Source organism: Anomaloglossus baeobatrachus, chromosome 4 (assembly GCF_048569485.1).
Source record: "Anomaloglossus baeobatrachus isolate aAnoBae1 chromosome 4, aAnoBae1.hap1, whole genome shotgun sequence".
Classification (NCBI taxonomy): domain Eukaryota; kingdom Metazoa; phylum Chordata; class Amphibia; order Anura; family Aromobatidae; genus Anomaloglossus; species Anomaloglossus baeobatrachus.
In genome coordinates, this window is record NC_134356.1 from 271,236,175 (window position 1) to 271,261,395 (window position 25,221).

General features: G+C 48.4%; 1 protein-coding gene across 1 annotated transcript in view; it reads left to right on the plus strand.

Moving 5' to 3' along the window:
- RAP1B (RAP1B, member of RAS oncogene family) overlaps nt 1-23,686 on the plus strand; it is a 94,262-nt gene extending 70,576 nt beyond the window's left edge. Inside the window, exons 6-8 of the mRNA XM_075344828.1 lie at nt 5,259-5,402; nt 13,423-13,538; nt 22,027-23,686. Of these exons, the coding sequence (XP_075200943.1) occupies nt 5,259-5,402; nt 13,423-13,509 (231 nt within the window). The 3' untranslated portion in view covers nt 13,510-13,538; nt 22,027-23,686. The remainder of the gene's footprint in view (nt 1-5,258; nt 5,403-13,422; nt 13,539-22,026) is intronic.
- The last annotated feature ends 1,535 nt before the right edge of the window (nt 23,687-25,221 follow it).

Sequence of the window (25,221 nt, forward strand, 5' to 3'; positions counted from 1 at the left end):
AATTAACCCAATGTGTGCTGTAACTAGGAGAGCAGGGAGCCAGCGTTCAGTGTGCGCTGCTCCCTGCTCTCTGCACGTGTAGCTGTGTGCGCTGGTAACAAAGGTAAATATCGGGTTGGTTACCCGATATTTACCTTAGTTACCAAGCGCAGCATCTTCCACGCAGCGCTGGGGGCTGGTCACTGGTTGCTGGTGCATGAAGCACCTTGGCCTCAGACGCAGCTGCGACTGCGGTGTGCATTTTTTATCCGGGACTACCGCGCCAACCGTGCCTGTTTGCCGGCCGCGGTTTGTACTTTAGTCCCCGGTTTTTTGCGGCCTAGTGTGTTAAACTCCCGCCCCTGAGCCTGCCAGTCAGGGAGAAGGGCGGGATGGTCTGTATGTTGCCGACAGTGAGGGCTGGAGCACCCCTCGCTTGCCTCCGCCCCCCCTCACTGATCACTATAGACCACCGGATTCCCGCAGACAGAGCCCTGCATCATAACGTGGGGAGGGCTGGAGCATACGTTGCTATCCTCCTTCCCCCTCACTGAGCACTGGGGGGCACCAGTTTTTTCAAAGGTGGTCTTCCTAGGGTGTTGTCCCCCCCTTGGTGCCGCAGTGTATATATATATGTGTGTTTATTTATATGGTATATGATTTCACTGTTCGGCAGCATTCTTTGTTTTTGGCTGTATACCCTCACTGATTACTCTGCGGACGACAGAATGTTGTCTGCTCTTAAAGAGTAAGGGTGCCAAGACACTGGCTTATTTTAACCTCTTGTGCGCCTATATTACGGGCACTGCACAGATGACAGCGACAGAGTTTGCATGATGATAACTTCGCCGGCGTTCCCTGTCCAGGCGGCAGGGACAGAGTTACAGCTTTGCTGAGAAACTCTCTGGGTCATTTTCACTATCCATGTCTCAGGCTATGGACAAATGGTCGGCTAAGAGACTAGGAGTTTGCAGTCCAGACCGGCCCCTTACACAGGCCCGGGCACTGCGGGATCGCCCCAGGCCTCTATCGGTCTGCGACGAAGCGTGTTCCAGGGGTGGCCTCTAGTTATTACGAACCGCAGTCCCAGTCCAGCTAATGCACAGATAGTGTCCAGAAGCACATCTTCCCGGACAAGCGTTTTACTGAACGCCTTATAACACACGTTGCCCCTTCCTCTCTGACGTTGTTAACGTTTCGGCTCAGTGTCATAAGGTGCCCTCCAGTCTCTGGACTGGCGGCTAGATCAGTAGTAGCAGTGGCTGGCGGGTCCACGCTCAAAAATGCCACGGACAGACAGATAGCACTCCTAATGGGATCCATCTATGAAGCCATAGGCGCGTCCGTTGCCCCGGCCTTGCAGGGTTGGGCACTCCAGGCTATCTCAGCTGCTCTGTCTCAGATCAATGCGGTCATCCTGGGCTCCGCAATTAGCGTCTTTGACGTCTCAGGCGAGGGTATTTTCATCCTCCGCCGGGCACAGAGAACCTTTTCTGCATGGCGGTCCAGGTCAGGGGAGTGGTCCCCACATGTCCAAGACAGATGTAGGAGACATTCTGTCTTACGGTCACAGGATAGAGCTCAGTTCTCGTCCTCCGACTCGTTGCTTCACAGCATCTCCGTCCCCCGAGCGAGCCGATGCACGTTTCCAGGCGGTGAACACTCCGAAGGCAGGAGGAGTTGCGATCCTCGTTCCCCTTCAAGAACGTAGTCGCGGCTTTTTACTCCAGCTTGTTCGTGGTACCAGATAGGACGGATCACCCCGCCCCGTTCTGGACTTCACACTGCTCAACGGACAGAGAACCTGACGGTTCCGGATGGAATCTCTCCGCTTGCCATCGCCTTTGATGGCCCAAGGAGGCTTCCTAGCAGCAATCGACATCAGGGATGCTTATCTCCACGTGCCGATTGTATCAGGATATCAGCACTTCCTGCGCTTCGACATAGGGAACGAACACCTTCAGTTCGTGGCACTAACTTCGGCCTGGTGACAGCCCTATGGGCCTTCACCAAGGTCATGACAACTGTGGTAGCGGTCCTACTCTCTCAGGCAATCTGCTGGTCAAGGCCCCCTCTCGGGTGGCATGCCAGCACAGCATGAACATGGCTCTAGAGACTCTCCAGAGATTCGGGTGGTTCATCAATTTTTCCTAAAGTCAAATCTGACACCGGCCCAATCACTGACATATCTCGGCATGGAGTTCCATACTCTCTCAGCGATAGTGAAGCTTCCGCTGGACAAACAGCGTTCACTACAGACAGGGGGGCAATCGTTCCTTTGAGCCCAGTCACACCCTTTGAGGCGCCTCATGCACTTCCTAGAGAAGTTGGTGGCAGCTCCTTTAGCGCAGTTTCATCTGCGCCCACTTTAATGGGACTTTTTCCGCAAATGGGACAGCAAATCGACGTCCCTCGACAAGGACGTTGCTCCTTCTCGGGCAGCCATGGTCTCCCTTCAGTGGTGGCTTCTTCCCACTCTTGTCAAAGGAAAAAGTCCTTCCTGCCCACATCCTGGCCTGTGGTCACGGCGGACGCGAGTCTGTCAGGGAGTCTTCCTCCGCCACAGGGCTCAGGGTACATGGACTCAGCAGAGTCTTCCCCCCAGATCAATGTTCTGGAGATAAGGGCAGTGTTCTAGCCCTAAAGGCGTTCCAGCCATGGCTGGAAGGCAGGCAGATCCGAATTCAGTCGGACAACGCCAAGGCGGTGGCATACATCGACCACCAAGGCGGCACAAGCAGTCGGCAAGCCTTCCAGCAGGTCCGGCGGATTCTGCTGTGGGTGGAATCCACAGCCTCCACCATCTCCGCAGTTCACATCCCGAGCGTAGAAAACTGGGAAGCAGAATTTCTCAGTCGCCAGGGCAGGGACGCAGGGGAATGGTCTCTTCGTCCGGACGTGTTTCAGGAGGTTTGTTGCCGCCGGGGGAAGCCGGACGTCGACATATTGGCGTCCCGGCACAACAACAAAGTCACGGCATTCATGGCACGTTCTCAAGATCACAGAGCTCTGGCGGCAGACGCATTAGAGCAGGATTGATCGCAGTTTCCCTGCCTCGCGTATTCCTCCTCTGGCACCGCTGCCCAGAGAGTTACGCAGGATCAGATCCGACAGCCACCGCGCCATCCTCGTCGCTCCAGACTGGCCGAGGAGGTCGTGGTACCCGGATCTGTGGCATCTCACGGTAGACCAACCGTGGACACTACTAGACCGGCCAGACTTGCTGTCTCAAGGGCCGTTTTTTCCATCTGATTTCGGCGGCCCTCAACCTGACTGCGTGGCCATTGTGTCCCGGATCCTAGCGTCTTCAGGGTTATCTCAAGAGGTCATTGCCACTATGAGACAGGCCAGGAAACCAACGTCCGCCAAGATCTACCACAGGACGTGGAAGATCTTCTTATCCTGGTGCTCTGATCAGAGTTTTACTCTCTGGCCATTCGGCTTGCCCACTTTCTGTCCTTCCTTCAATCCGGAATGGAAAAGGGGGTTGTCTCTCAGTTCCCTTAAGGGACAAGTTTCGGCGCTTTGTGTTTTTTTTCAAAAGCGTCTAGCCAAACTCCCTCAGGTACGCACGTTCCTGCAGGGGGTTTGCCACATAGTCCCTCCTTACAAGCGTCGGCTAGAACCCTGGGATCAGAAACCACCCTTCGAGCCAATGAGGGATATTCTCTTTCACGCCTTTCGCAGAAGGTGGTCTTCCTAGTGCAGTCACGTCACTCCGCAGAGTGTCTGACATAGCAGCGCTGTCATGCAAGTTCCCCTTCCTGGTGTTTCACCAGGACAAGCTGGTTCTGCGCTCGGTTCTGGAATCTCTTCCGAAGGTGGTATCCTCTGTTCATCTCAATCAGGATACCTTCTTACCTTCCTTTTGTTCTCATCCGGTTCACCAACGTGAAAAGGATTTGCACTTGTTACGTCTGGTGAGAGCACTCAGACTCCACATTTCTCGTACGGCGCTCCTGCGCCGCTCGGATGCGCTCTTGTCCTTGTCGCTGGCCAGAGTAAAGGGTCGCAAGCTCCCAAGTCAACTTGGCTCGGTGGATCAAGGAACCAATTCTTGAAGCCTACCGTTCTTCTGGGCTTCCGGTTCCTTCAGGGCTGAAAGCCCATTCTACCAGAGCCGTGGGTGCGTCCTGGGCATTGCGGCACCGGGCTACGGCCCAGCAGGTGTGTCAGGCAGCTACCTGGTCTAGTCTGCACATTTTCACGAAACACTATCAGGTGCATACCTACGCTCGGCAGATGCCAGCTTAGGTAGGCGAGTCCTTCAGGCGGCGGTTGCCCACCTGTAGGAAGGAGCTGTTTTACGGCTCTTTTACCGAGGTATTCTTTTACCCACCCAGGGACTGCTTTTGGACGTCCCAATTGTCTGGGTCTCCCAATGGAGCGACAAAGAAGGGAATTTTGTTTACTTACCGTAAATTCCTTTTCTTCTAGCTCCAATTGGGAGACCCAGCACCCGCCCCTGTTCCCTTCGGGCTGTTTGTTCTTTTGTGTACACATGTTGTTCAGATTGAACTGTTCTTGGTCATGGTTTCAGTTCTCCGAACATCCTTCGGATTGAATTTACCTTAGACCAATTTATAAGTTTCCTCCTTCCTGCTTTTGCACCAAAACTGAGGAGCCCGTGATGCACGGGAGGGTGTATAGCAGAGGGGAGGGGTTTACACTTTTAAGTGTAATGCTTTGTGTGGCCTCCGGAGGCAGTAGCTATACACCCAATTGTCTGGGTCTCCCAATTGGAGCTAGAAGAAAAGGAATTTACGGTAAGTAAACAAAATTCCCTTCTTTACATTGAGATGCAGATTCCCTCCTAACACCATATGCTAAGAATTTAGTCCACCAGCATGAGAAATCCTGGGATGCTTCTTATATTTGCATAGGGTATTGATAGAATCTGTCACCAGGATATCACACCTCAAATGATTTATATGCACATGTAGCTCTTTCAAACAAGTACAGCAATACCTTTACATGGCCAGTCTGTTAATCAGTGAGATATCAGTATTTATGCTCGTATGTAAATGAGGCTGTAGAGCTGAAGCCTCTGTCACTCCAGCTCTATTCCCCACATAGAGCCCCGACCTCCTGTATGACTAGCTTCTCCTGAAGTCACTAGCTTCTTCTCCTGAAGTCACACAGCACATAGGCTTTCGGTCAAGCAGGAGGTGGCAGCTCTGGGTGATTAAAATATTTAACACTTTACTATCTCTTGTTCTTTCACATACATAAAGATCAGTATATAAAGCGCCATTTCTTACCCGATCTCTCATATATAGGTGCCAATGATTTTGGTTGGGAACAAATGTGACTTGGAAGATGAAAGGGTTGTTGGCAAAGAACAGGGGCAGAATCTAGCAAGACAGTGGAACAATTGTGCATTCCTGGAGTCTTCTGCCAAGTCCAAGATTAATGTCAACGAGGTAAGGATTAGATAACATGTATGGCAAGTTATGTTACAATTTTGAAGAAGGTTCTTTTGCGGTCACTATTTGTTATGCTCATAATTTACCATTTATTGGCATTGTATATGGTGAGGCATTATATACAGCATGGTACCCCAACCTATATAAGATAACGTCTTCAGCTTAAGAATCGTGATGCTTCTTTTTAGCAAGGCTGCGTTCAAATGTCCTTGCTTCACGATCCATATACTCACTGTGATTTATTGACCGGCAGTGGATCCCTAAACACTAAGGCTATGTGCCCACGGGGACAGTGTCCTGCGGATATATCTGCAGGACATTCCGCAGGAGCTCCCAGGAAATCGTACCACAACCTTTTGTCTGTTTCCATGCTGCGGAATGTCCTGCGGATATGGTGCGGGCATTCTGCATTGAGGATACAGTACCATGGCTTCGGCACTGCATCCTCAATGCAGAACAAGTGCTGCAGTGATCGGGGGTTCATAGTTACCTCCATCACGCAGCACTTTTCTTTGTCGCTCCATTGGGAGACCCAGACAATTGGGTGTATAGCTTCTGCCTCCGGAGGCCACACAAAGTATTACACTTAAAAGTGTAAAGCCCCTCCCCTTCTGCCTATACACCCCCCGTGCATCACGGGCTCCTCAGTTTTTATGCTTTGTGCGAAGGAGGCTGACATCCACGCATAGCTCCACATCTTAGTCAGCAGCAGCTGCTGACTAGGTCGGATGGAAGAAAAGAGGGCCCATAACAGGGCCCCCAGCATGCTCCCTTCTCACCCCACTCTGGTCAGCGGTGTTGTTAAAGTTGAGGTACCCATTGCGGGTACATAGGCAGGAGCCACATGCTGTTTTCCTTCCCCATCCCTTAAGGGCTCTGGGTGAAGTGGGATCCTAATCGGTCTCCAGGCACGGGGACCGTGCTCCCTCCGCAGCCCCTGGGGAATCTGCTGGACAGGAGCCGGGTATCGTCAGGGACAAGGCCCTGCTACTGTGAGGTACTCTGTGTCCCCTTGGGGGACCGCGCATGGAGCGCTTGTGCCATACACACTGCAGCACTGCTGGGTGTGTTAGTGCGCCGGGGACTACCGCGCCGACCGCGCTTATAACTTTAGTCCCCGGCTTTTGCGGCCTAGTATCGCATATTCCCGCCCCCAGGCCTGCCAGTCAGGGGAAGGGCGGGACGCTGCACAGGACGTCAGCGCTGAGGGCTGGAGCATACTTTGTATCCTCCTCCCCCCTCACTCAGCACAGTGGGGCACCAGATTCCCGCACTTTCTAGGGCACGCCCACGGCCCCCTCCTCCCCACAGAACGCCGGCAGCCATTCCTGTCAGCACTTCTGACGCTGGATAGGAGAGACAACACGGCTCTGGGAGGCCCAGGCAGGGAATCTGGTGATCACACAACCGCTTTGAGCGGTCGGTAAGCAGCACCTGAGGTGCTGGCCCCACTGAGTGCCGAAGTGTACATATATATATATATGCTTATATGCTATACATTTACACTGTACGGTCACACTGTTGATTTTTGGCTATATACCCTCCTGGATTGTACTCAGAGGAGACAACAGCATGTCGTCTGCAAAAAGCAAGGGTGCCAAAGCACAGGCTTACTTTGCAACCTGTACCTCATGTGCGGCTATACTACCGGCAGGTTCCACCGACCCTCATTGTGTGCAATGCTCGGCCCCTGTGGCACTTACTCAGCCGGAGTCTCTGCTACTGGTGACCCAGGTGGAACCACCTGCTACCACTGTCCAGGTGACAGGGACGGAGTTTGCAGTATTTGCTGACAAACTGTCTGAGAGTATGGATAAATGGTCTGCTAAGATACTAGAAGCCTTACAGTCCAGACCGGTGACTCAGGCCCCGGGCACTGTTGAATCATTGACCCCAGGCCCCCCTCAGTTGGAGCAGCAAAGTGCTCCTGGGGTGACCCATAGGTCCCAGGGTGAGGTCTCTGACACGGACCGCAGTCCCAGGCCGCCTAAGCGGGCTCGCTGGGAAATTCCCTCGACTTCATCACACTGTTCAGGGTCTCAGCAGGAGGACTCTCTGGATGATGAAACGGAGGTAGCAGATCAGGATTCCGATCCTGAGGCCGCTCTCAACCTAGATACACCTGAAGGTGACGCCATAGTGAATGACCTTATAGCGACCATCAATCAGGTGTTGGATATTTCTCCCCCAGCTCCTCCAATTGAGGAGTCAGCTTCTCAGCAGGAGAAATTCCGTTTCAGGTTTCCCAAGCGTACAATGAGTATGTTTCTGGACCACTCTGACTTCAGAGAGGCAGTCCAGAAACACCGAGCTTGTCCAGATAAGCGTTTTTCCAAGCGCCTTAAGGATACACGTTATCCCTTCCCCCCTGACGTTGTCAAGGGCTGGGCTCAGTGTCCCAAGGTGGATCCTCCAGTCTCCAGACTGGCGGCTAGATCCATAGTTGCAGTGGAAGATTGGGCTTCACTCAAAGATGCCACTGACAGACAGATGGAGCTCTGGTTGAAATCCATCTATGAAGCTATCGGCGCGTCTTTTGCTCCAGCATTCGCAGCCGTATGGGCACTCCAAGCTATCTCAGCTTGTCATGCGCAGATAAATGCAGTCACACGTACGTCTGCTCCGCAAGTGGTGTCCTTAACCTCTCAGGCGTCGGCGTTTGCGTCCTACGCCATTAATGCTGTCCTGGACTCTGCGAGCCGTACGGCGGTAGCATCCGCCAATTCGGTGGCAGTCCGCAGGGCCATGTGGCTACGTGAATGGAAGGCAGACTCTGCTTCCAAAAAGTTCTTAACCGGTTTACCATTTTCTGGCGACCGCCTGTTTGGTGAGCGATTGGCTGAAATCATTAAACAATCCAAGGGAAAGGACTCATCCTTACCCCAGACCAAACCAAACAGACCTCAACAACGGAAGGTACAATCGAGGTTTCGGTCCTTTCGGTCCGCGGGCAGGTCTCAATTCTCCTCGTCCAAAAGGCCTCAGAAGGATCAGAGGAACTCCGATTCATGGCGGTCTAAGTCACGTCCTAAAAAAGACCGCCGGAGGAACCGCTCCCAAAGCGGCCTCCTCATGACTTTCGGCCTCCTCACACCGCATCCTCGGTCGGTGGCAGGCTTTCCCGCTTTTGCGACGCCTGGCTGCCACAGGTAAAAGACCGTTGGGTGAGAGACATTCTGTCTCACGGTTACAGGATAGAGTTCAGCTCTCGTCCTCCGACTCGATTCTTCAGAACATCTCCGCCCCCCGAGCGAGCCGATGCTCTTCTTCAGGCGGTGTGCACTCTGAAGGCAGAAGGAGTGGTGATCCCTGTTCCTTTTCAGCAACAGGGTCACGGTTTTTACTCCAACTTGTTCGTGGTGCCGAAAAAGGACGGATCCTTCCGTCCTGTTCTGGACCTAAAACTGCTCAACAAACACGTAAAAACCAGGCGGTTCCGGATGGAATCGCTCCGCTCCGTCATCGCCTCAATGTCCCAAGGAGATTTCCTAGCATCAATCGACATCAAAGATGCTTATCTCCACGTACCGATTGCACCAGAGCATCAGCGCTTCCTGCGTTTCGCCATAGGGGACGAACACCTTCAGTTCGTGGCACTGCCTTTCGGCCTGGCGACAGTCCCACGGGTCTTCACCAAGGTTATGGCAACAGTAGTAGCAGTTCTGCACTCTCAGGGACACTCTGTGATCCCTTACTTAGACGATCTGCTTGTCAAGGCACCCTCTCAAGTGGCATGCCAACACAGCCTGAACATTGCTCTGGAGACTCTCCAGAGTTTCGGGTGGATCATCAATTTTCCAAAGTCAAATCTGACACCGGCCCAATCACTGACATATCTTGGCATGGAGTTTCATACTCTCTCAGCGATAGTGAAGCTTCTGCTGGACAAACAGCGTTCACTACAGACAGGGGTGCAATCTCTCCTTCAAGGTCAGTCACACCCCCTGAGGCGCCTCATGCACTTCCTAGGGAAGATGGTAGCAGCAATGGAGGCAGTTCCTTTTGCGCAGTTTCATCTGCGTCCACTTCAATGGGACATTCTCCGCAAATGGGACAGGAAGTCGACGTCCCTCGACAGGAACGTCTCCCTTTCTCGGGCAGCCAAGGCTTCCCTTCAGTGGTGGCTTCTTCCCACTTCTCTGTCGAAGGGGAAATCCTTCCTGCCCCCATCCTGGGCTGTGGTCACGACGGACGCGAGCCTGTCAGGGTGGGGAGCGGTCTTTCTCCACCACAGGGCTCAGGGTACTTGGACTCAGCCAGAGTCCTCCCTTCAGATCAATGTTCTGGAGATAAGGGCAGTATATCTTGCCCTAAAGGCGTTCCAGCCGTGGCTGGAAGGCAAGCAGATCCGAATTCAGTCGGACAACTCCACAGCGGTGGCATACATCAACCACCAAGGCGGAACACGCAGTCGGCAAGCCTTCCAGGAAGTCCGGCGGATTCTGCTATGGGTGGAAGCCACAGCCTCCACCATATCCGCAGTTCACATTCCGGGCATAGAAAACTGGGAAGCAGACTTTCTCAGTCGCCAGGGCATGGACGCAGGGGAATGGTCCCTTCACCCGGACGTGTTTCAGGAGATCTGTTGCCGCTGGGGGAAGCCGGACGTCGACCTAATGGCGTCCCGGCACAACAACAAGGTCCCGACATTCATGGCACGGTCTCAAGATCACAGAGCTCTGGCAGCAGACGCATTAGTGCAGGATTGGTCGCAGTTTCAACTCCCTTATGTGTTTCCTCCTCTGGCACTGTTGCCCAGAGTGTTACGCAAGATCAGGTCCGACTGCCGCCGCGCCATCCTCGTCGCTCCAGACTGGCCGAGGAGGTCGTGGTACCCGGATCTGTGGCATCTCACGGTGGGCCAACCGTGGGCACTACCAGACCGACCAGACTTGCTGTCTCAAGGGCCGTTTTTCCATCTGAATTCTGCGGCCCTCAACCTCACTGTGTGGCCATTGAGTCCTGGATCCTAGCGTCTTCAGGGTTATCTCAAAAGGTCATTGCCACTGAGACAGGCTAGGAAACCAACGTCCGCCAAGATCTACCACAGGACGTGGAGGATATTCTTATCTTGGTGCTCTGATCAGGGTTTTTCTCCCTGGCCATTTGCCTTGCCCACTTTTCTTTCCTTCCTTCAATCCGGATTGGAAAAAGGTTTGTCGCTGGCTCCCTTAAGGGACAAGTCTCAGCGCTCTGTGTTTTTTCAGAAGCGCCTAGCCAGACTTCCACAGGTACGCACGTTCCTGCAGGGGGTTTGTCACATAGTCCCTCCTTACAAGCGGCCGTTAGAACCCTGGGATCTGAACAGGGTGCTGATGGCTCTTCAGAAACCACCTTTCGAGCCAATGAAGGATATTTCTCTCTCACGCCTTTCGCAGAAAGTGGTCTTCCTAGTAGCAGTCACATCACTTCGGAGAGTGTCTGAGCTAGCAGCGCTGTCATGCAAAGCCCCTTTCCTGGTGTTTCACCAGGACAAGGTGGTTCTGCGTCCGGTTCCGGAATTTCTCCCTAAGGTGGTATCCCCCTTTCATCTCAATCAGGATATCTCCTTACCCTCTTTTTGTTCTCATCCAGTTCACCAATGTGAAAGGGATTTGCACTTGTTAGATCTGGTGAGAGCACTCAGACTCTACATTTCTCGTACGGCGCCCCTGCGCGCTCGGATGCACTCTTTGTCCTTGTCGCTGGCCAGCGTAAAGGGTCACAGGCTTCCAAATCAACCCTGGCTCGGTGGATCAAGGAACCAATTCTCGAAGCTTACCGATCTTCTGGGCTTCCGGTTCCCTCAGGGCTGAAGGCCCATTCTACCAGAGCCGTGGGTGCGTCCTGGGCTTTGCGGCACCAGGCTACGGCTCAGCAGGTGTGTCAGGCAGCTACCTGGTCGAGCCTGCACACTTTCACGAAACACTATCAGGTGCATACCTATGCTTCGGCAGATGCCAGCCTAGGTAGGCGAGTCCTTCAGGCGGCGGTTGCCCACCTGTAGGAAGGGGCCGTTTTACGGCTCTATTACGAGGTTTTACTTTACCCACCCAGGGACTGCTTTTGGACGTCCCAATTGTCTGGGTCTCCCAATGGAGCGACAAAGAAGAAGGGAATTTTGTTTACTTACCGTAAATTCCTTTTCTTCTAGCTCCAATTGGGAGACCCAGCACCCGCCCCTGTTCCCTTCGGGCTGTTGTTCTTTGTGTACACATGTTGTTCATGTTGAATGGTTTCAGTTCTCCGAAATTCATTCGGATTGAATTTACTTTAAACCAATTTATAACTTTTCCTCCTTCTTGCTTTTGCACCAAAACTGAGGAGCCCGTGATGCACGGGGGGTGTATAGGCAGAAGGGGAGGGGCTTTACACTTTTAAGTGTAATACTTTGTGTGGCCTCCGGAGGCAGAAGCTATACACCCAATTGTCTGGGTCTCCCAATTGGAGCTAGAAGAAAAGGAATTTACGGTAAGTAAACAAAATTCCCTTCATCTCCCGTCTCCGGCTGTGTTTACACTGTGAAGGAGAAGGTGGGCGGGCCTGAACTAGCTCCGGCTGTCACATGACCGGAGCTCGTGCAGGCCCCGCCCACCTCCTCCTTCCTGCTCCTGTGCACCAAGGGAAAATGACCGGTTGTCTGCTATCAAGGCAGGTAAGTATGGGCCAAAGCAGGGGATTTCCGCAGGTAATGCCGCAGGAATAATTGACATGCAGTTATGTGCGGCTGCGGGACATCCGCAGTATATTCCACAACTGCACATTCCGCAACGTGGACACAGCACTCCCCATGTCCCATAGGATAACATGGGGAGCGTCTGTACATGTTGAAACCTGCGCATTTATCTGGAAAATCCAGATAAATCTGCAGGTTTTCCGCGGCAAAATCCGCAGATGCAAGCTCCCGTGGGCACAGTGCCTAACTCGTCCGTGTGATAAACATATACAAGTTTGTTACTTCCAATTACAATTCTCGTAGTCAGTCTGTAAACAAACATGTGAATTCAACCTTGCGGTTTTTTTCATGAGCGATCCCAGGGGTTGCTGCACTATACCCCCGTGATCGCTGCTGGGTCTCCAACTGTTACAATCAGGACCCTTTAAATGCTGTGATCAATCATGATCACAGCATTCAGGAGGCAGGGAAAGGAATTGTTTACCTCTCCCTGGTGATTGGGTCCTTGTGGTCACAATATAGTTACATGATCGCTGCTATGACGATCCCAAGTTACTGAGCTACAGATCACCTCACAGACCATGCTGGGTGTGTGAGGCGAAGTGTCAGTGCAGAGAGTGCAGCACGGACAGATCAAATCCACTGCAGTGGATCAGTGATCAGACGCAGAAAAAACGCAGAAAGAATTGACATGCTGCAGATTTTTTCTGCATCAGTATCTGCCACGTGCACAGCAATTCAGGATTCTCAGACTTTTCTGGGATGTGTTTTTCCTTGCAGTATTGATTTAGAAACTGCAAGAAACTGCAGCTTGAGCACACAGCCTATGGGCGCTTAACCAACCTGTTTGTCCTTGTTTTAAAATTCTTCTTTGATCCAGAAAACTTAACGGCTTTAGGCTGTTCACACAGTGCATCTATTACTGCGTTTTTGGTGCGTTTTTGAGGTCACAAAGATGCACCTAAATGCATGCATTTCCTTCCCCAGCAAAGTCTGAGACTTCTATTTTGCTGTCCACACTGGGCATCTTTTTTTGTCTGCATGTTGGCTGTGGTTTTGAAGATGAAGCATGTCAATTCTTTTTGCCTTTTTCCAGCGTTTTTGAGAGCTTCCAGTCACTTGATTTGACTTAAAAAAAAAAAAAAAATGCATTGGATAAAATGCATCAAAAACGCATGCGGTTTTGCCGCGCGTGCGTGTTTTGTGCATTTTTTAGGGCCAAAAACGCTGCATCTCTGTGGTTATCAAATTTGCACTGTGAACATAGCCTTAGATTCTGCTTCTACCTAACCACTGACCCCATGACCCATGTGTTGTTTCTTTCCCAGTAAATTATACTTTATACTCCTGTTCTGTTCACAGATTTTTTATGATCTTGTGCGACAAATTAACAGAAAAACTCCTGTACCGGGCAAGGCACGCAAAAAGTCAACATGTCGGCTGCTTTAATACACAGATGTGCTGTAGCTCTGAGCCAGGTATGACACATTGATATTCCGTTTGTATATGATACATCATTATTTTAAACAATAAAGCCTAGATACAGTATGTTCATTCTCCCACCTCTTAAGTCTTTCTATTAGCCAGTTAAAGGGATTGTCCAGTATATATCTACAGTCACTATGTGATTGAGAGGGGAGCCAGTACGATCTGAAAATGGCATGCATCATATAAAAAGTGCAAATTCACAGATTTATTCCAACTGTACTGTAATATAAATGAGATTTTTAGCAAATAATTGATCAATTCTTTGAGCCACCCCTGCCAACGTCACGGCAAATCTCAATAGGGGGGTCCTACTCTATATTCTGTATTTCATGTGCCATGCGGCCTCCTAGATAAAGTTAAAAGCAGAACCATAATGGAGCACACATACCTGTAACCTGTATATATAACCGCTTCTATGTTGCAAAAGAGGCAATTGTGGATAGAGGCCAGCCCAGGTCCCAGCATGTGGAGCAAGCTCTACACATACCAGGACTATACCAGAACTGACCCTCCCAGTGCCAGAGAGCAACCATTGATAAAGGCGGACCAGATCCAAGTATGGTGCTTAATTAGCAATGCCTGTGGAAAGGGTGAGGCAACTGAATGTGTACAGCTACCAACAGGAGGAATATATTGCAAACCAAGATCAGGCGTGCATAGCATGGTGGTGACCAGCCACCAGACATTCGTAGCATAACTACAACCAAACAGAAAGAGAGGGGAGCCAGCACGATCTGAAAATGGCATGCATCATATAAAAAGTGAAAATTCACAAATTTATTCCAACTGTACTATAATAAAAAAATGAGATTTTTAGCAAATAATTGATCAATTTTTTTGAGCCACCCCTGCCAACGTCACGGCAAATCTCAATAGGGGGGTCCTACTCTACATTCTGTATTTCATGTGCCATGCGGCCTCCTAGATAAAGTTAAAAGCAGAACCATAATGGAGTACACATACCTGCAACCTGTATATAGCCGCTTCCATGTTGCAAAAAAGGCACTTGTGGATAGAGACCAGCCCAGGTCCCAGCATGTGGAGCAAGCCCTACACATACCAGGACTATATCAGAACTGATCCTCCCAGTGTCAAAAAGCAACCATTGATAAAGGCGGACCAGATCCAAGAATGGTGCTTAATTAGCATTGCCTGTGGAAAGGGGTGAGGTAACTGAGTCTGAACAGCTACCAACAGGAGGAATATATTGCAAGCCAAAATCAGGCGTGCATGGTATGGTGTTGGTCAGACACCAGATTTGTAGCATAACTACGGTCAAAACAGAGAAAAAAAGGGAACCAGCACGATCTGAAATTGGCATGCATCATATAAAAAGTGAAAATTCAATGGTTGCTCTCTGGCACTGGGAGGGTCAGTTCTGGTATAGTCCTGGTATGTGTAGAGCTTGCTCCACATGCTGGGACCTGGGCTGGCCTCTATCCACAATTGCCTCTTTTGCAACATAGAAGCGGTTATATATACAGGTTACAGGTATGTGTGCTCCATTATGGTTCTGCTTTTAACTTTATCTAGGAGGCCGCATGGCACATGAAATACAGAATATAGAGTAGGACCCCCCTATTGAGATTTGCCGTGACGTTGGCAGGGGTGGCTCAAAGAATTGATCAATTATTTGCTAAAAATCTCATTTATATTACAGTACAGTTGGAATAAATCTGTGAATTTGCACTTGTATTAAAAGGGTGATTCACCCATATTTTTTGTCTAGTTCAATATTGTATGGAAAAACAATGTTTCTCTCAAATACCTTGTGTTGGCAATTGTGCCTGTGAGAGGTGCTATTGCAGACCGCTTTTCCCCGCTCCGGTGACGTCACGTCAAGTGCCGCACACGTCACATCCCTGCGGCCAGCTGCTGTCTTCCTGACTCACTGAGGTGTGGGCGGTGTTTCACGGTTGTCACAGAACAGCGTGTCTCCTGCTTGCAGTGTTCTGCTGTGAGGGAGCAGATGGGCTGTGATGAGCGGTGAAATACCGCCCACAGCCCAGTGAGTCAGGAAGACAGCAGCCGGCCGCAGGGATGTGACGTGTGCTGCACTTGACGTGACGTCACCGGAGCGGGGAACAGCGGTCTGCAATAGCACCTCTCACAGGCACTATTGCCAACACAAGGTATTTGAGAGAAACATTGTTTCTCAATATAATATCGAACTAGACAATAAAAATATGGGTGAACCACCCCTTTAATTAGGAATGTTACATGTAATCCTTGATAGCTAGTGAGCGGGGCAGATAGGAAACTGGGCTTTGCTTCCATTAAGCCAAACAATAGAGAACCGTATAAATTAAACAACGTATTGCTCTCTAATAATTACCTATAAAACTTCCAATTATGCAAAGTCACATTGAGTCGAAACATATATTAACCATAACCTTGCACCAAATTTTTCATGTTGAATTGGACACACGATGTAATGGTGGCTGCAGAGCAGAATGAAACAGGTCTTTGTTTTGTTTATAGATAGATGACAAACTGTTTTTACTGAGGGTGTGTACTTCTTCTCCCAATATGATGCTTACCAATCATAAGCAGAAGCAACACTCAAAGTAAAGAACACACACCTACTATAGCCTAAAGGTACCGTCACACTAAACAACTTACCAGCGATCCCAACAACGATACAACCTGATAGGGATCGCTGGTAAGTTGCTAGGAGGTTGCTGGTGAGAGGTCACACAGTCAGACGCTCCAGCGATCCCACCAGCAACCTGACCTGGCAGGGATCGCTGGAGCATCGCTACACGGGTTGCTGGTGAGCTGTCACCAGTGACCAGCCCCCAGCGACGCACTGAAGCGATGCTGCGCTTGGTAACTAAGTTAAATATTGGGTAACCAACCCGATATTTACCTTGGTTACCAGCGCACGCAGCTACACGTGCAGAGAGCAGGGAGCAGCGCAAACCGCTTAGCGCTGGCTCCCTGCTCTCCTAGTTACAGCACACATCGGGTTAATTACCCGATGTGTGCTGCAGCTACATGTGCACAGAGCAGGAGCCGGCACTGACAGTGAGAGCGGCGGAGGCTGGTAACGAAGGTAAATATCGGGTAACCAAGGACAGGGCTTCTTGGTTACCCGCTGTTTACCGTGGTTACCAGTGTCCGCAGAAGCCGGCTCCTGCTGCCTGCACATTTAGTTGTTGCTGTCTCGCTGTCACACACAGCGATGTGTGCTTCACAGCGGGAGAGCAACAACTAAAAAATGGCCCAGGACATTCAGCAACAACCAACGACCTCACAGCAGGGGCCAGGTTGTTGCTGGATGTCACACACAGCAACATCGCTAGCAACGTCACAAAAGTTGTTCGTTAGCAGCGATGTTGCTTAAGGTGGCTTTACACACTGCAACATCGCAAATGACATCGCTGTAACGTCACCGGTTTTGTGACGTAATAGCGACCTCCCCAGCGACATTGCAGTGTGTGAAACACATCAGCGACCTGGCCCCTGCTGTGAAGTTGTGATCGCTACAAATCGTTCAGGACCATTCCTAGGTCCTTTGTTTCCCGCTGTGCAGCATGATCGCTAGAAAGTTTGTGTGTAAAGGGGACTTTACAGCGACTTCCCTTTCAAATAGCTGCTTTGACACGTCCCCAACAACCAGCTAGGTCGTTCTGCAGTTCCGGATCGCTGTTGCGTCGTTGGCCAGGTTTGCCTGTTTGACAGCTCACCAGAGACTTTGTAGCGATCCCGGCCAGGTTGGGATCGCTGGTGGGATCGCTAGAAAGTTTGTGTGTAAACCCAGCTTAAAGGCCCCGTCACACTAAGTAACATCGCTAGCAACATCGCTGCTAACGAACAACTTTTGTGACGTTGCTAGCGATGTTGCTGTGTGTGACATCCAGCAACAACCTGGCCCCTGCTGTGAGGTCGTTGGTTGTTGCTGAATGTCCTGGGCCATTTTTTAGTTGTTGCTGTCCCGCTGTGAAGCACAGATCGCTGTGTGTGACAGCGAGACAGCAACAACTAAATGTGCAGGCAGCAGGAGCCGGCTTCTGCGGAGGCTGGTAACCAATGTAAACATTGGGTAACCAAGAAGCCCTGTCCTTGGTTACCCGATATTTACCTTTACCAGCCTCAGCAGCTCTCACTGTCAGTGACAGCTCCTGCTCTGTGCACATGTAGCTGCAGGACACATCGGGTTAATTAACCCAATGTGTGCTGTAGCTAGGAAAGCAGGGCGCCAGCGCTAAGCATTGTGCGCTGCTCCCTGCTCTGTGCACATTTAGCTGCAGCACACATCGGGTAATTAACCCCATGTGTGCTGTAACTAGGAGAGCAGGGAGCCAGCGCTAAGCGGTGTGCGCTGCTCCCTGCTCTGTGCACATGTAGCTGCAGCACACATCGGGTAATTAACCCGATATGTGCTGTACTAGGAGAGCAGGGAGCCAGCGCCCAGTGTGCGCTGCTCCCTGCTCTCTGCACGTGTAGCTGCGTGAGCTGGTAACCAAGGTAAATATCGGGTTGGTTACCCGATATTTACCTTAGTTACCAAGCGCAGCATCTTCCACGCTGCGCTGGGGGCTGGTCACTGGTTGCTGGTGAGCTCACCAGCAACTCGTGTAGCCACGCTCCAGCGATCCCTGCCAGGTCAGGTTGCTGGTGGGATCGCTGGAGCATTGCAGTGTGACATCTCACCAGCAACCTCCTAGCAACTTACCAGCGATCCCTATCGTTGTTGGGATCGCTGGTAAGTTGCTTAGTGTGACTGGACCTTTAGTGTGACGGGGCCTTAAAGCAGATTTTTCAGACTAGAAGATTAGAGCTGTATCTACATATCTCACAAACTAATCTCCTGCATAATTTGAAAGAACAGATGACTAACACCTTTCAGTTAAAGGGAATCTCACCAGGTTTTTGCTCCCCCATCTGAGAGCAGCATAATGTAGAGACACAGAGACCCTGATTCCAGCGATGTATCTCTTACCGAGCTGTTTACTGGCATTTTTATAAAATCAATGTCACCTCTGATGCAGCTCTAGCAGTTATTCTGAGCTCATGAATATGCTGGACTACCTGGCAGCAGGCCAAGTAGTCCTCTAATGGTTATCTACTCCAGATTAGTCATCAGATTATTAGTCATTAGATCAGTGATTTTATAAAAAACTACACTAAACAGCCCAGTAAGTGAAACCTGGTGACAGATTCCTTGTAAGGTCCCTGTGGAGTGAGGGTCAGCACTACAGAGTTTAGATTATACTATTACAAACCCTTATATCTGCTCACCTCCTCTCTTAGCACCTTCAACTATAATACTGCCCCTCTACCCACACTGCCTGTGCAGAGATGAGCGCTCAGTGTCAATAACACGCTATTGTGGTCAACTTGTAATCGCTCTGCACTGAGATCAAGCTGTTACATCTCACACAGGACTACCCTAGAACAGGCAGACTGCTCCTGTGTTAGATGTAATGACAGCTTGATCTCATTAGAGTGAGTACAAGTTGCTTGAGCACAGCTGACATAAGTGTGATTGCTGACACACTCCGATATCAGGAGAGCTGATAAGAAGGGTTTGTAATGTGACACAGCTAAACTCAGCTGCACTGCTCTTCACCTGTCAGTGACTCATACAGGAGGATAGACTGGAAGATCATGACTGGTATCATTACATTTCCCAAACTGAGAAAACTGCTCTAAGCTATGGTGGGGTTGTGTTCTTGTCCTTGAGTGGTGCTGCCTACTTATAATAGGTCAGCATTATACATTAACGTACACATCCCCTATCTGATAACACACACTTGGACCGAACGTTTATTTCTTTTCATTTTTTTTTTTATTTCACCTACCTTTTGCAGAGATATCAGCACAATATTTGGCCCCTAACTTTTTAAAAAACCAATTAACTCAATAGATGCCAAATACTTTGATTGCTAATAGCTTTGCTTTTGGCACCCAATGAGTTAATTTTTTTCTTCTGAACCCAATTAAGCGCCAAACACGTTGCTAATATATGCACAGCAGAGAGGCAAAATAAATAAGTCTTATGCTGCTCAGCAACCAATATTATACCCCGTGTGTCCAGTTCAGTATGAAAACTTTAGTGAAAAGTTCTCTGTAAACCGCATCCAGAACTAGTGCAGTGATGATTTTAGTTTATATCCATTGGGGTCTGTGGCATAAAATCGGGTTAATTTCCGCATTTCTTCTGGTGCATGGTAGTAAAAGGGTTGGGAAACAGTGATACGGCCATAATATTTAATCCGAGGATCGTATCTCAATTCTGGGACTGGCCGGTGGCTCTCCTGACAGCATGTACTTCTATGCACCTGTCAGTCCGGTCAGGAGAGCCGCCGACCAGTCCGAGCATTGCGATGCGATCCTTAGATGAGTCATATAGCTATCTGGCAGCACTCTTAGTATCAGGATTTCCAGCTTTCTAAAACAGTAAGAGGTTTAATGGCCGTATACCTGCTGGTCTATGGCAGCAAAAGGATTAATGACTGAAGGTATTCCTGGAGGTCTGTTTGTAAGACAGTTAAAGAAGCCTCCCACTGTATTTTTTATGTATTAAATGTGTGGATATAATGTAGTGTGAGTGTATTAATTACCTACCACTACTTTCTCTGGTGTCAGGACCATTCCTTGCAAGTAGCCGCCTCACTCTATGTGCAGTGTGTAAGCTGTCTCATTTACAATCAAAGCCTATGGAGCCTCGAAGCAAGAAAAGGCTGAAGGAATCCCGCACACAGTTCCTCATAAAATTCTTCACAACTTTGACATATTAAAATCCTTTTTTAAAATTGTGTATTCCGGGCATCCAGCCCCGCCATACGTGTTTCCAATATCCGTCCTTACTAATAGGCATCATTAAAATTTTTCGTTAAAATTGCGTATAAGCCCCGCCTTACGCGTTTTTGACACTTTAAGACCTTATTGACACATTAAAATCCTTCTTTAAAGAATTTTATGAGCAACGGTGTGCGGGATTCCTTCATCCTTTTCTTGCATTTAATTTGTGGACCCCAGCCACTTCATTCCAGCCTTGTGGATCCAGATCACTGAGTGGTGAGCCTGCTAAATCTTTTCTATTAAGTATGGAGCCTAGAACGTTCTCTCCTTAGACTTACATTTGTAAAACTCGCTTACGGGTCACAGAGAGTGTGACCCAGAGAGTCTGCAGAACAGTGACGTCACTGAGCAGAGGGGAAGACTGGCGCTGGAGACCAGAGAAAGTAGTAGTAACTGAGTGTATTAGTACACCACACTACATGCATATACTGTACATACATGGATAAAAACCTGTAGTGGGAGTGCTTCTTTAATGTCAAATTTAAGACTCCGTTGAAGTACACTATATCACAAAAGTGAGTACACCCCTCACATTTTTGTAAATGTTATGTTTTCATGGGACAACACTGGAGATATTACCCTTTCATACAATGTAAAGTAGTCAGTGCCCAGCTTGTATAACAGTGTAAATTTGGTGTGCCCTCTAAATAACTGAATACACAGCCATTAATGTAAAAACCACTGGCAACAGAAGTGAGGACACCCCTAAGTGAAAAAGGCCAACTTGTGCCCAATGTGACATTATTTTGTGTGACTACCATTATTTTCAAGCACTCCTTTAACTTTCTTGGGTATGAAGATCACTAGAGCTTCACAGAAGGCACTGGAATCCTCTTTCACTCCTCCATGATGACATCACGGAGCTGGCGGATATTAGAGACCTTACACTTTTCCACCTTCCATTTGAGGATGGCCCACAGATGCGCAATAGTGTTTAGGTTTGGAGTCCTGTTTGGCCAGTCCAGCACTCTTACCCCCAGCTTCTTGCAATGGTCGTCTCAGAGATGTGTTTGCGGTCGTTATCATGTTTATAATACCACCCTGTGGTCCAGTTTCCGAAGGGAGGAGATCATGCTTTGCTTCAGTATGTCATAGTACAAGTTCTGTGGAGGGAAAAGGCGCAAGAAATAGGGTCTTACCCGATATATGGGTTTGGGTGAAAAAAGAGAAATGAATACACTCACCTGATCAGGTTGTGCCAGTCACAACCCCTGTGCAGACATATGTGAGTGCTGGAGTGGTTAAGCAGCGGCCCCGTTGGAGAGAGAGCTATAAATGTTCAGAGTAAAAAGACGGGTTTTTTCCGCGCTATCAACCACAACGGGTATTAAAATAAAAATCCTTTTATTGAAACATTCCTACGCGTTTCAGAGGCATGCACGCCTCCTTCTTCAGGGCATTTTGTGGTTATGGTGGTCTCCTAAAAAGAGCCACCCCTTGGCTGGGTCCTTCCCGGAGGGATATCTGGCTGGTTTCTGTGTTGAGACTCCTAACAGAGGCTCCACGGACTTTTTTGAATTGTATTAAAGCTAGCAGTTAAAATGTTCCTATTTTGCCAACACTAATCAGTCCTGCTGTACTAATCTCCATATATGAATAAATGCTGCATAACTAACTAGCTACTGAATGTTACTCAGGTCGTACCACTAATTCTGCCCCTCATTTCAGGTCTGAAGAACTGTTGTCTAACAACAGTGCCAGCATTCCAACTCAAATTCTCCTGTCAATGACTCCAATGGACTTTCCTGTGATGGTACACTTTACAATATGGATGGAAGTTGCAAGCTCAGATTGTGCACCATCAGATCCCCCCTCCTAAAGTCACAAGAAAGATGCCTGCTTTGAGATGTTCTTCACGTATGCAACTGGGAAGAGCAGAGCCCACATCCAGTATTACTGCTACCAGAGACATTGTTCACTCAGCAATGTTTTCACGCGTCCAAAAAACGTGTACTGTATTCTTTCACAAGCCCTTCCTTTCTATCGGAGTGTACAATGAAAAGCACCACTATTTTAGCTTACTAAACAAGAAAGTCCAAAGAGCTCCTCTATAGACTGCTCCCCATGACCGTGCATCTTTGGTATCTGTAGCTTCTTGTCACTATTTTTTTTTTTTTCCCTTTAAAGAAATACAAGAGCAACATCTGTTGTGTTATATGAAGTGCTTCTCACGACTTTTGATTCTTTTTTTGCCTTCCTTCTTCCTTCCTTCATTTTTAGGGAATCCTGTGGAGACTTGTATTGCACCCCTCTGGAGGCAAGGAAGTCCTGACAATAAATGTATTTCTCCTAGTCTGTCTTGGCTGAACATTCTGCCTTTGATAGCTCTTTGGAGGGACTCTCATAAGTTCCTTTCTTTATTACTCAAGTGTTTCCATTCCCCACTCGGTTTACATAGGGACAACTGTTTATAGATGTGTATACAGTGGGGGTCTACAACAAGAAGTGTATATTTACAGAGTTCTTTTTTTAATGATTTATCAATATTTTGTAAATCATTTTCCAGGCTTCTGCAGCTGTAGATTCTCACTGTGAGCCCCCTGTCTTTGCTCCCCTGCTTGATCATGCATATGTGTATTTGCAATACCAAATAATACAGATTTAGTACCTTTTTCCTGTCAGTGGTTGTTTCCCATGTGTATTGTTTTGGTTGCGTTGTTAAATGGTGGAAGAGTCCAGTGGATGTGAATGTGGGACGTAATTTTTTAATCCTGTGTTATCAATCACAAGGCCTACGTTGCAGTAATTAACTTTTTATTATTTGCTGGTTTATTTATCAATGCCTTGTTGCTTTGTATGCATTAACGTTTGGGTGTAAAAATGGTGTATATATCCAGCAGGGAACCACAGTAATTCAATTGACCAGCCTAATGCTACAACGGCTTTACGGTGGCCAAATGTAAACTTAAAAGCCTTAAATAAAGTGGTGCCATTTTGTATAACAGCATCAGTTCAATAAATTTGCATTGCCATGCAAGGGCTCTCATCCTGAGTATCTGCCACTTTAGTGCTTTGTACTAACCGCTCCTATTAACGCTGGCATCACTGTAAACACTCTGCAGCGCCCCCTCTTATGTGCCAATTTGGAGAAACATTGTACAGGGCCCTCCAGTGTCACGGACAGTTCTGCAAAATAACACATGAACATTTTGTAAGAGTCCATTTAATTCTTTGTTCTGGGAGAGACATACTGTATAGCAGTCTGAAAAAAAAATGGCAGCGCTTCTTGAAAACATCACAAGCGGCGATGACAGCGTAAACAATTGAATGATTTTTTGACTTGCAGGTGTTTTTGTTCACATTGTGCATTAAAGGTTAATTATCTCATCGTTTTCTTTCTGCTTATTTTGTTCAGGCAGCAAACTGAAGGATATAATCGGCTCAGGAGAAACACCGCTTCTTCCTTGAGTTTTCATGTGACTTATATTTGCTTTGCCACAGTGGCAGCCTGTTCTGTAACTTTCTTTTCCCCATTGCTTACAGATCATGTTTATTTTCCTCCCCTTGTGAATTGACGGCTGAACTCTGCTTATACACAGACTGAAATAAAATGCTGTACTTTCTTGTATACAGATTTGTCTCCTGATCCTCGAAGTGAAAGACCGTGGCATGTACACATCAGTTCTGTTTACCAGCTCCATCGATAGCCACAACATATGTCTAAATCTGTAGTGTCTGTTAGAAGCAAAGCGTCTCTTACCAAAATAAAATGCATTTGGATTTAATGTGCCCGTTATTCATCTGGTGACTGGTGACCATAATGGTCTACATGCCCCTTCTCATACTGACTATGAAAAAAAAAACAACTAATAATATATGGGTTTAGGACCACCTCCCAGCGGTGGAAGTTATTAGGGAATAAAAATCCCTTTTTTTTTTTTTTTTGTGCACCTTTTTTATTAGATTTTATCAGTAACTCCATGTAGTTGGGAATGTTTTTGTTCATTTTTTTTATGTAGCGATCAGTTATCTTTTGGTCTGACAATTTTTTATTTACATTAGTGAACCATAAAATTATTTCTATTGCGCCAAGATATTCTGTAGCACTTAATCTGGGGCATGTACAATATATGTATAATATAATAGATAATATTAAGTAACACTTAGGTCAACAGTTACAGCAGTGATAAGGGTCCGGCTCACAAGGTTACAATCTATAAGGAAAATGGGGGAAAAAATATGTAAGCGTGCTTGTCATGTATGGTCCAGACATCATTATAATAGGTCATCAGCCAGTATCTGCAAAACACACGGTTTGCACAGTCTGTGGTGTAGGTGCGTATGTGTGCACATGTGTCTGTGTGAATGTGTTCCGTGTGTGCTAGCTGCGACATCCACATAGCACTCGGACAGCATGAATTTCTATACTTACCTGTCCCCAGTGCTGCTGTCTCCGGTGCTGCTGCTGCTTCTGGATCTGCGGTGCAGTTAATATTCATGAGATCTATGAGCGAGCCTAGAAGCAAGTGACAGCGACGCCGAAGATGGCAGTGCTGGAGACAGGTGAGTATAGAAAATAATTTTATTTCTCCGGTACGTGTCAAACGGATCTCATCATTTTGTGGTCCGTGTGACTTCAGTGTTGCCGGAGAAAAATGGATTTGTCTCTGTGCGGAACACAGACACTCGTGTGCTCCACACGGACATTTGTAGTTTTGAGTAACTAGATTGCATGATCAAACTATATACATTTTTAGGCTATTATATTTAGGGCATGTAGTGATGCTATGGTGTGGCACAGGATAATATATAGATGATAGAGTTGAGCGAGTACCTAACTATTCGTACTCACTATACTCATAACGAGTACTGGCTACTAGTCGCTTATTAGTTCCGAATGAGTGCAATGCAAGTCAGAGGGGA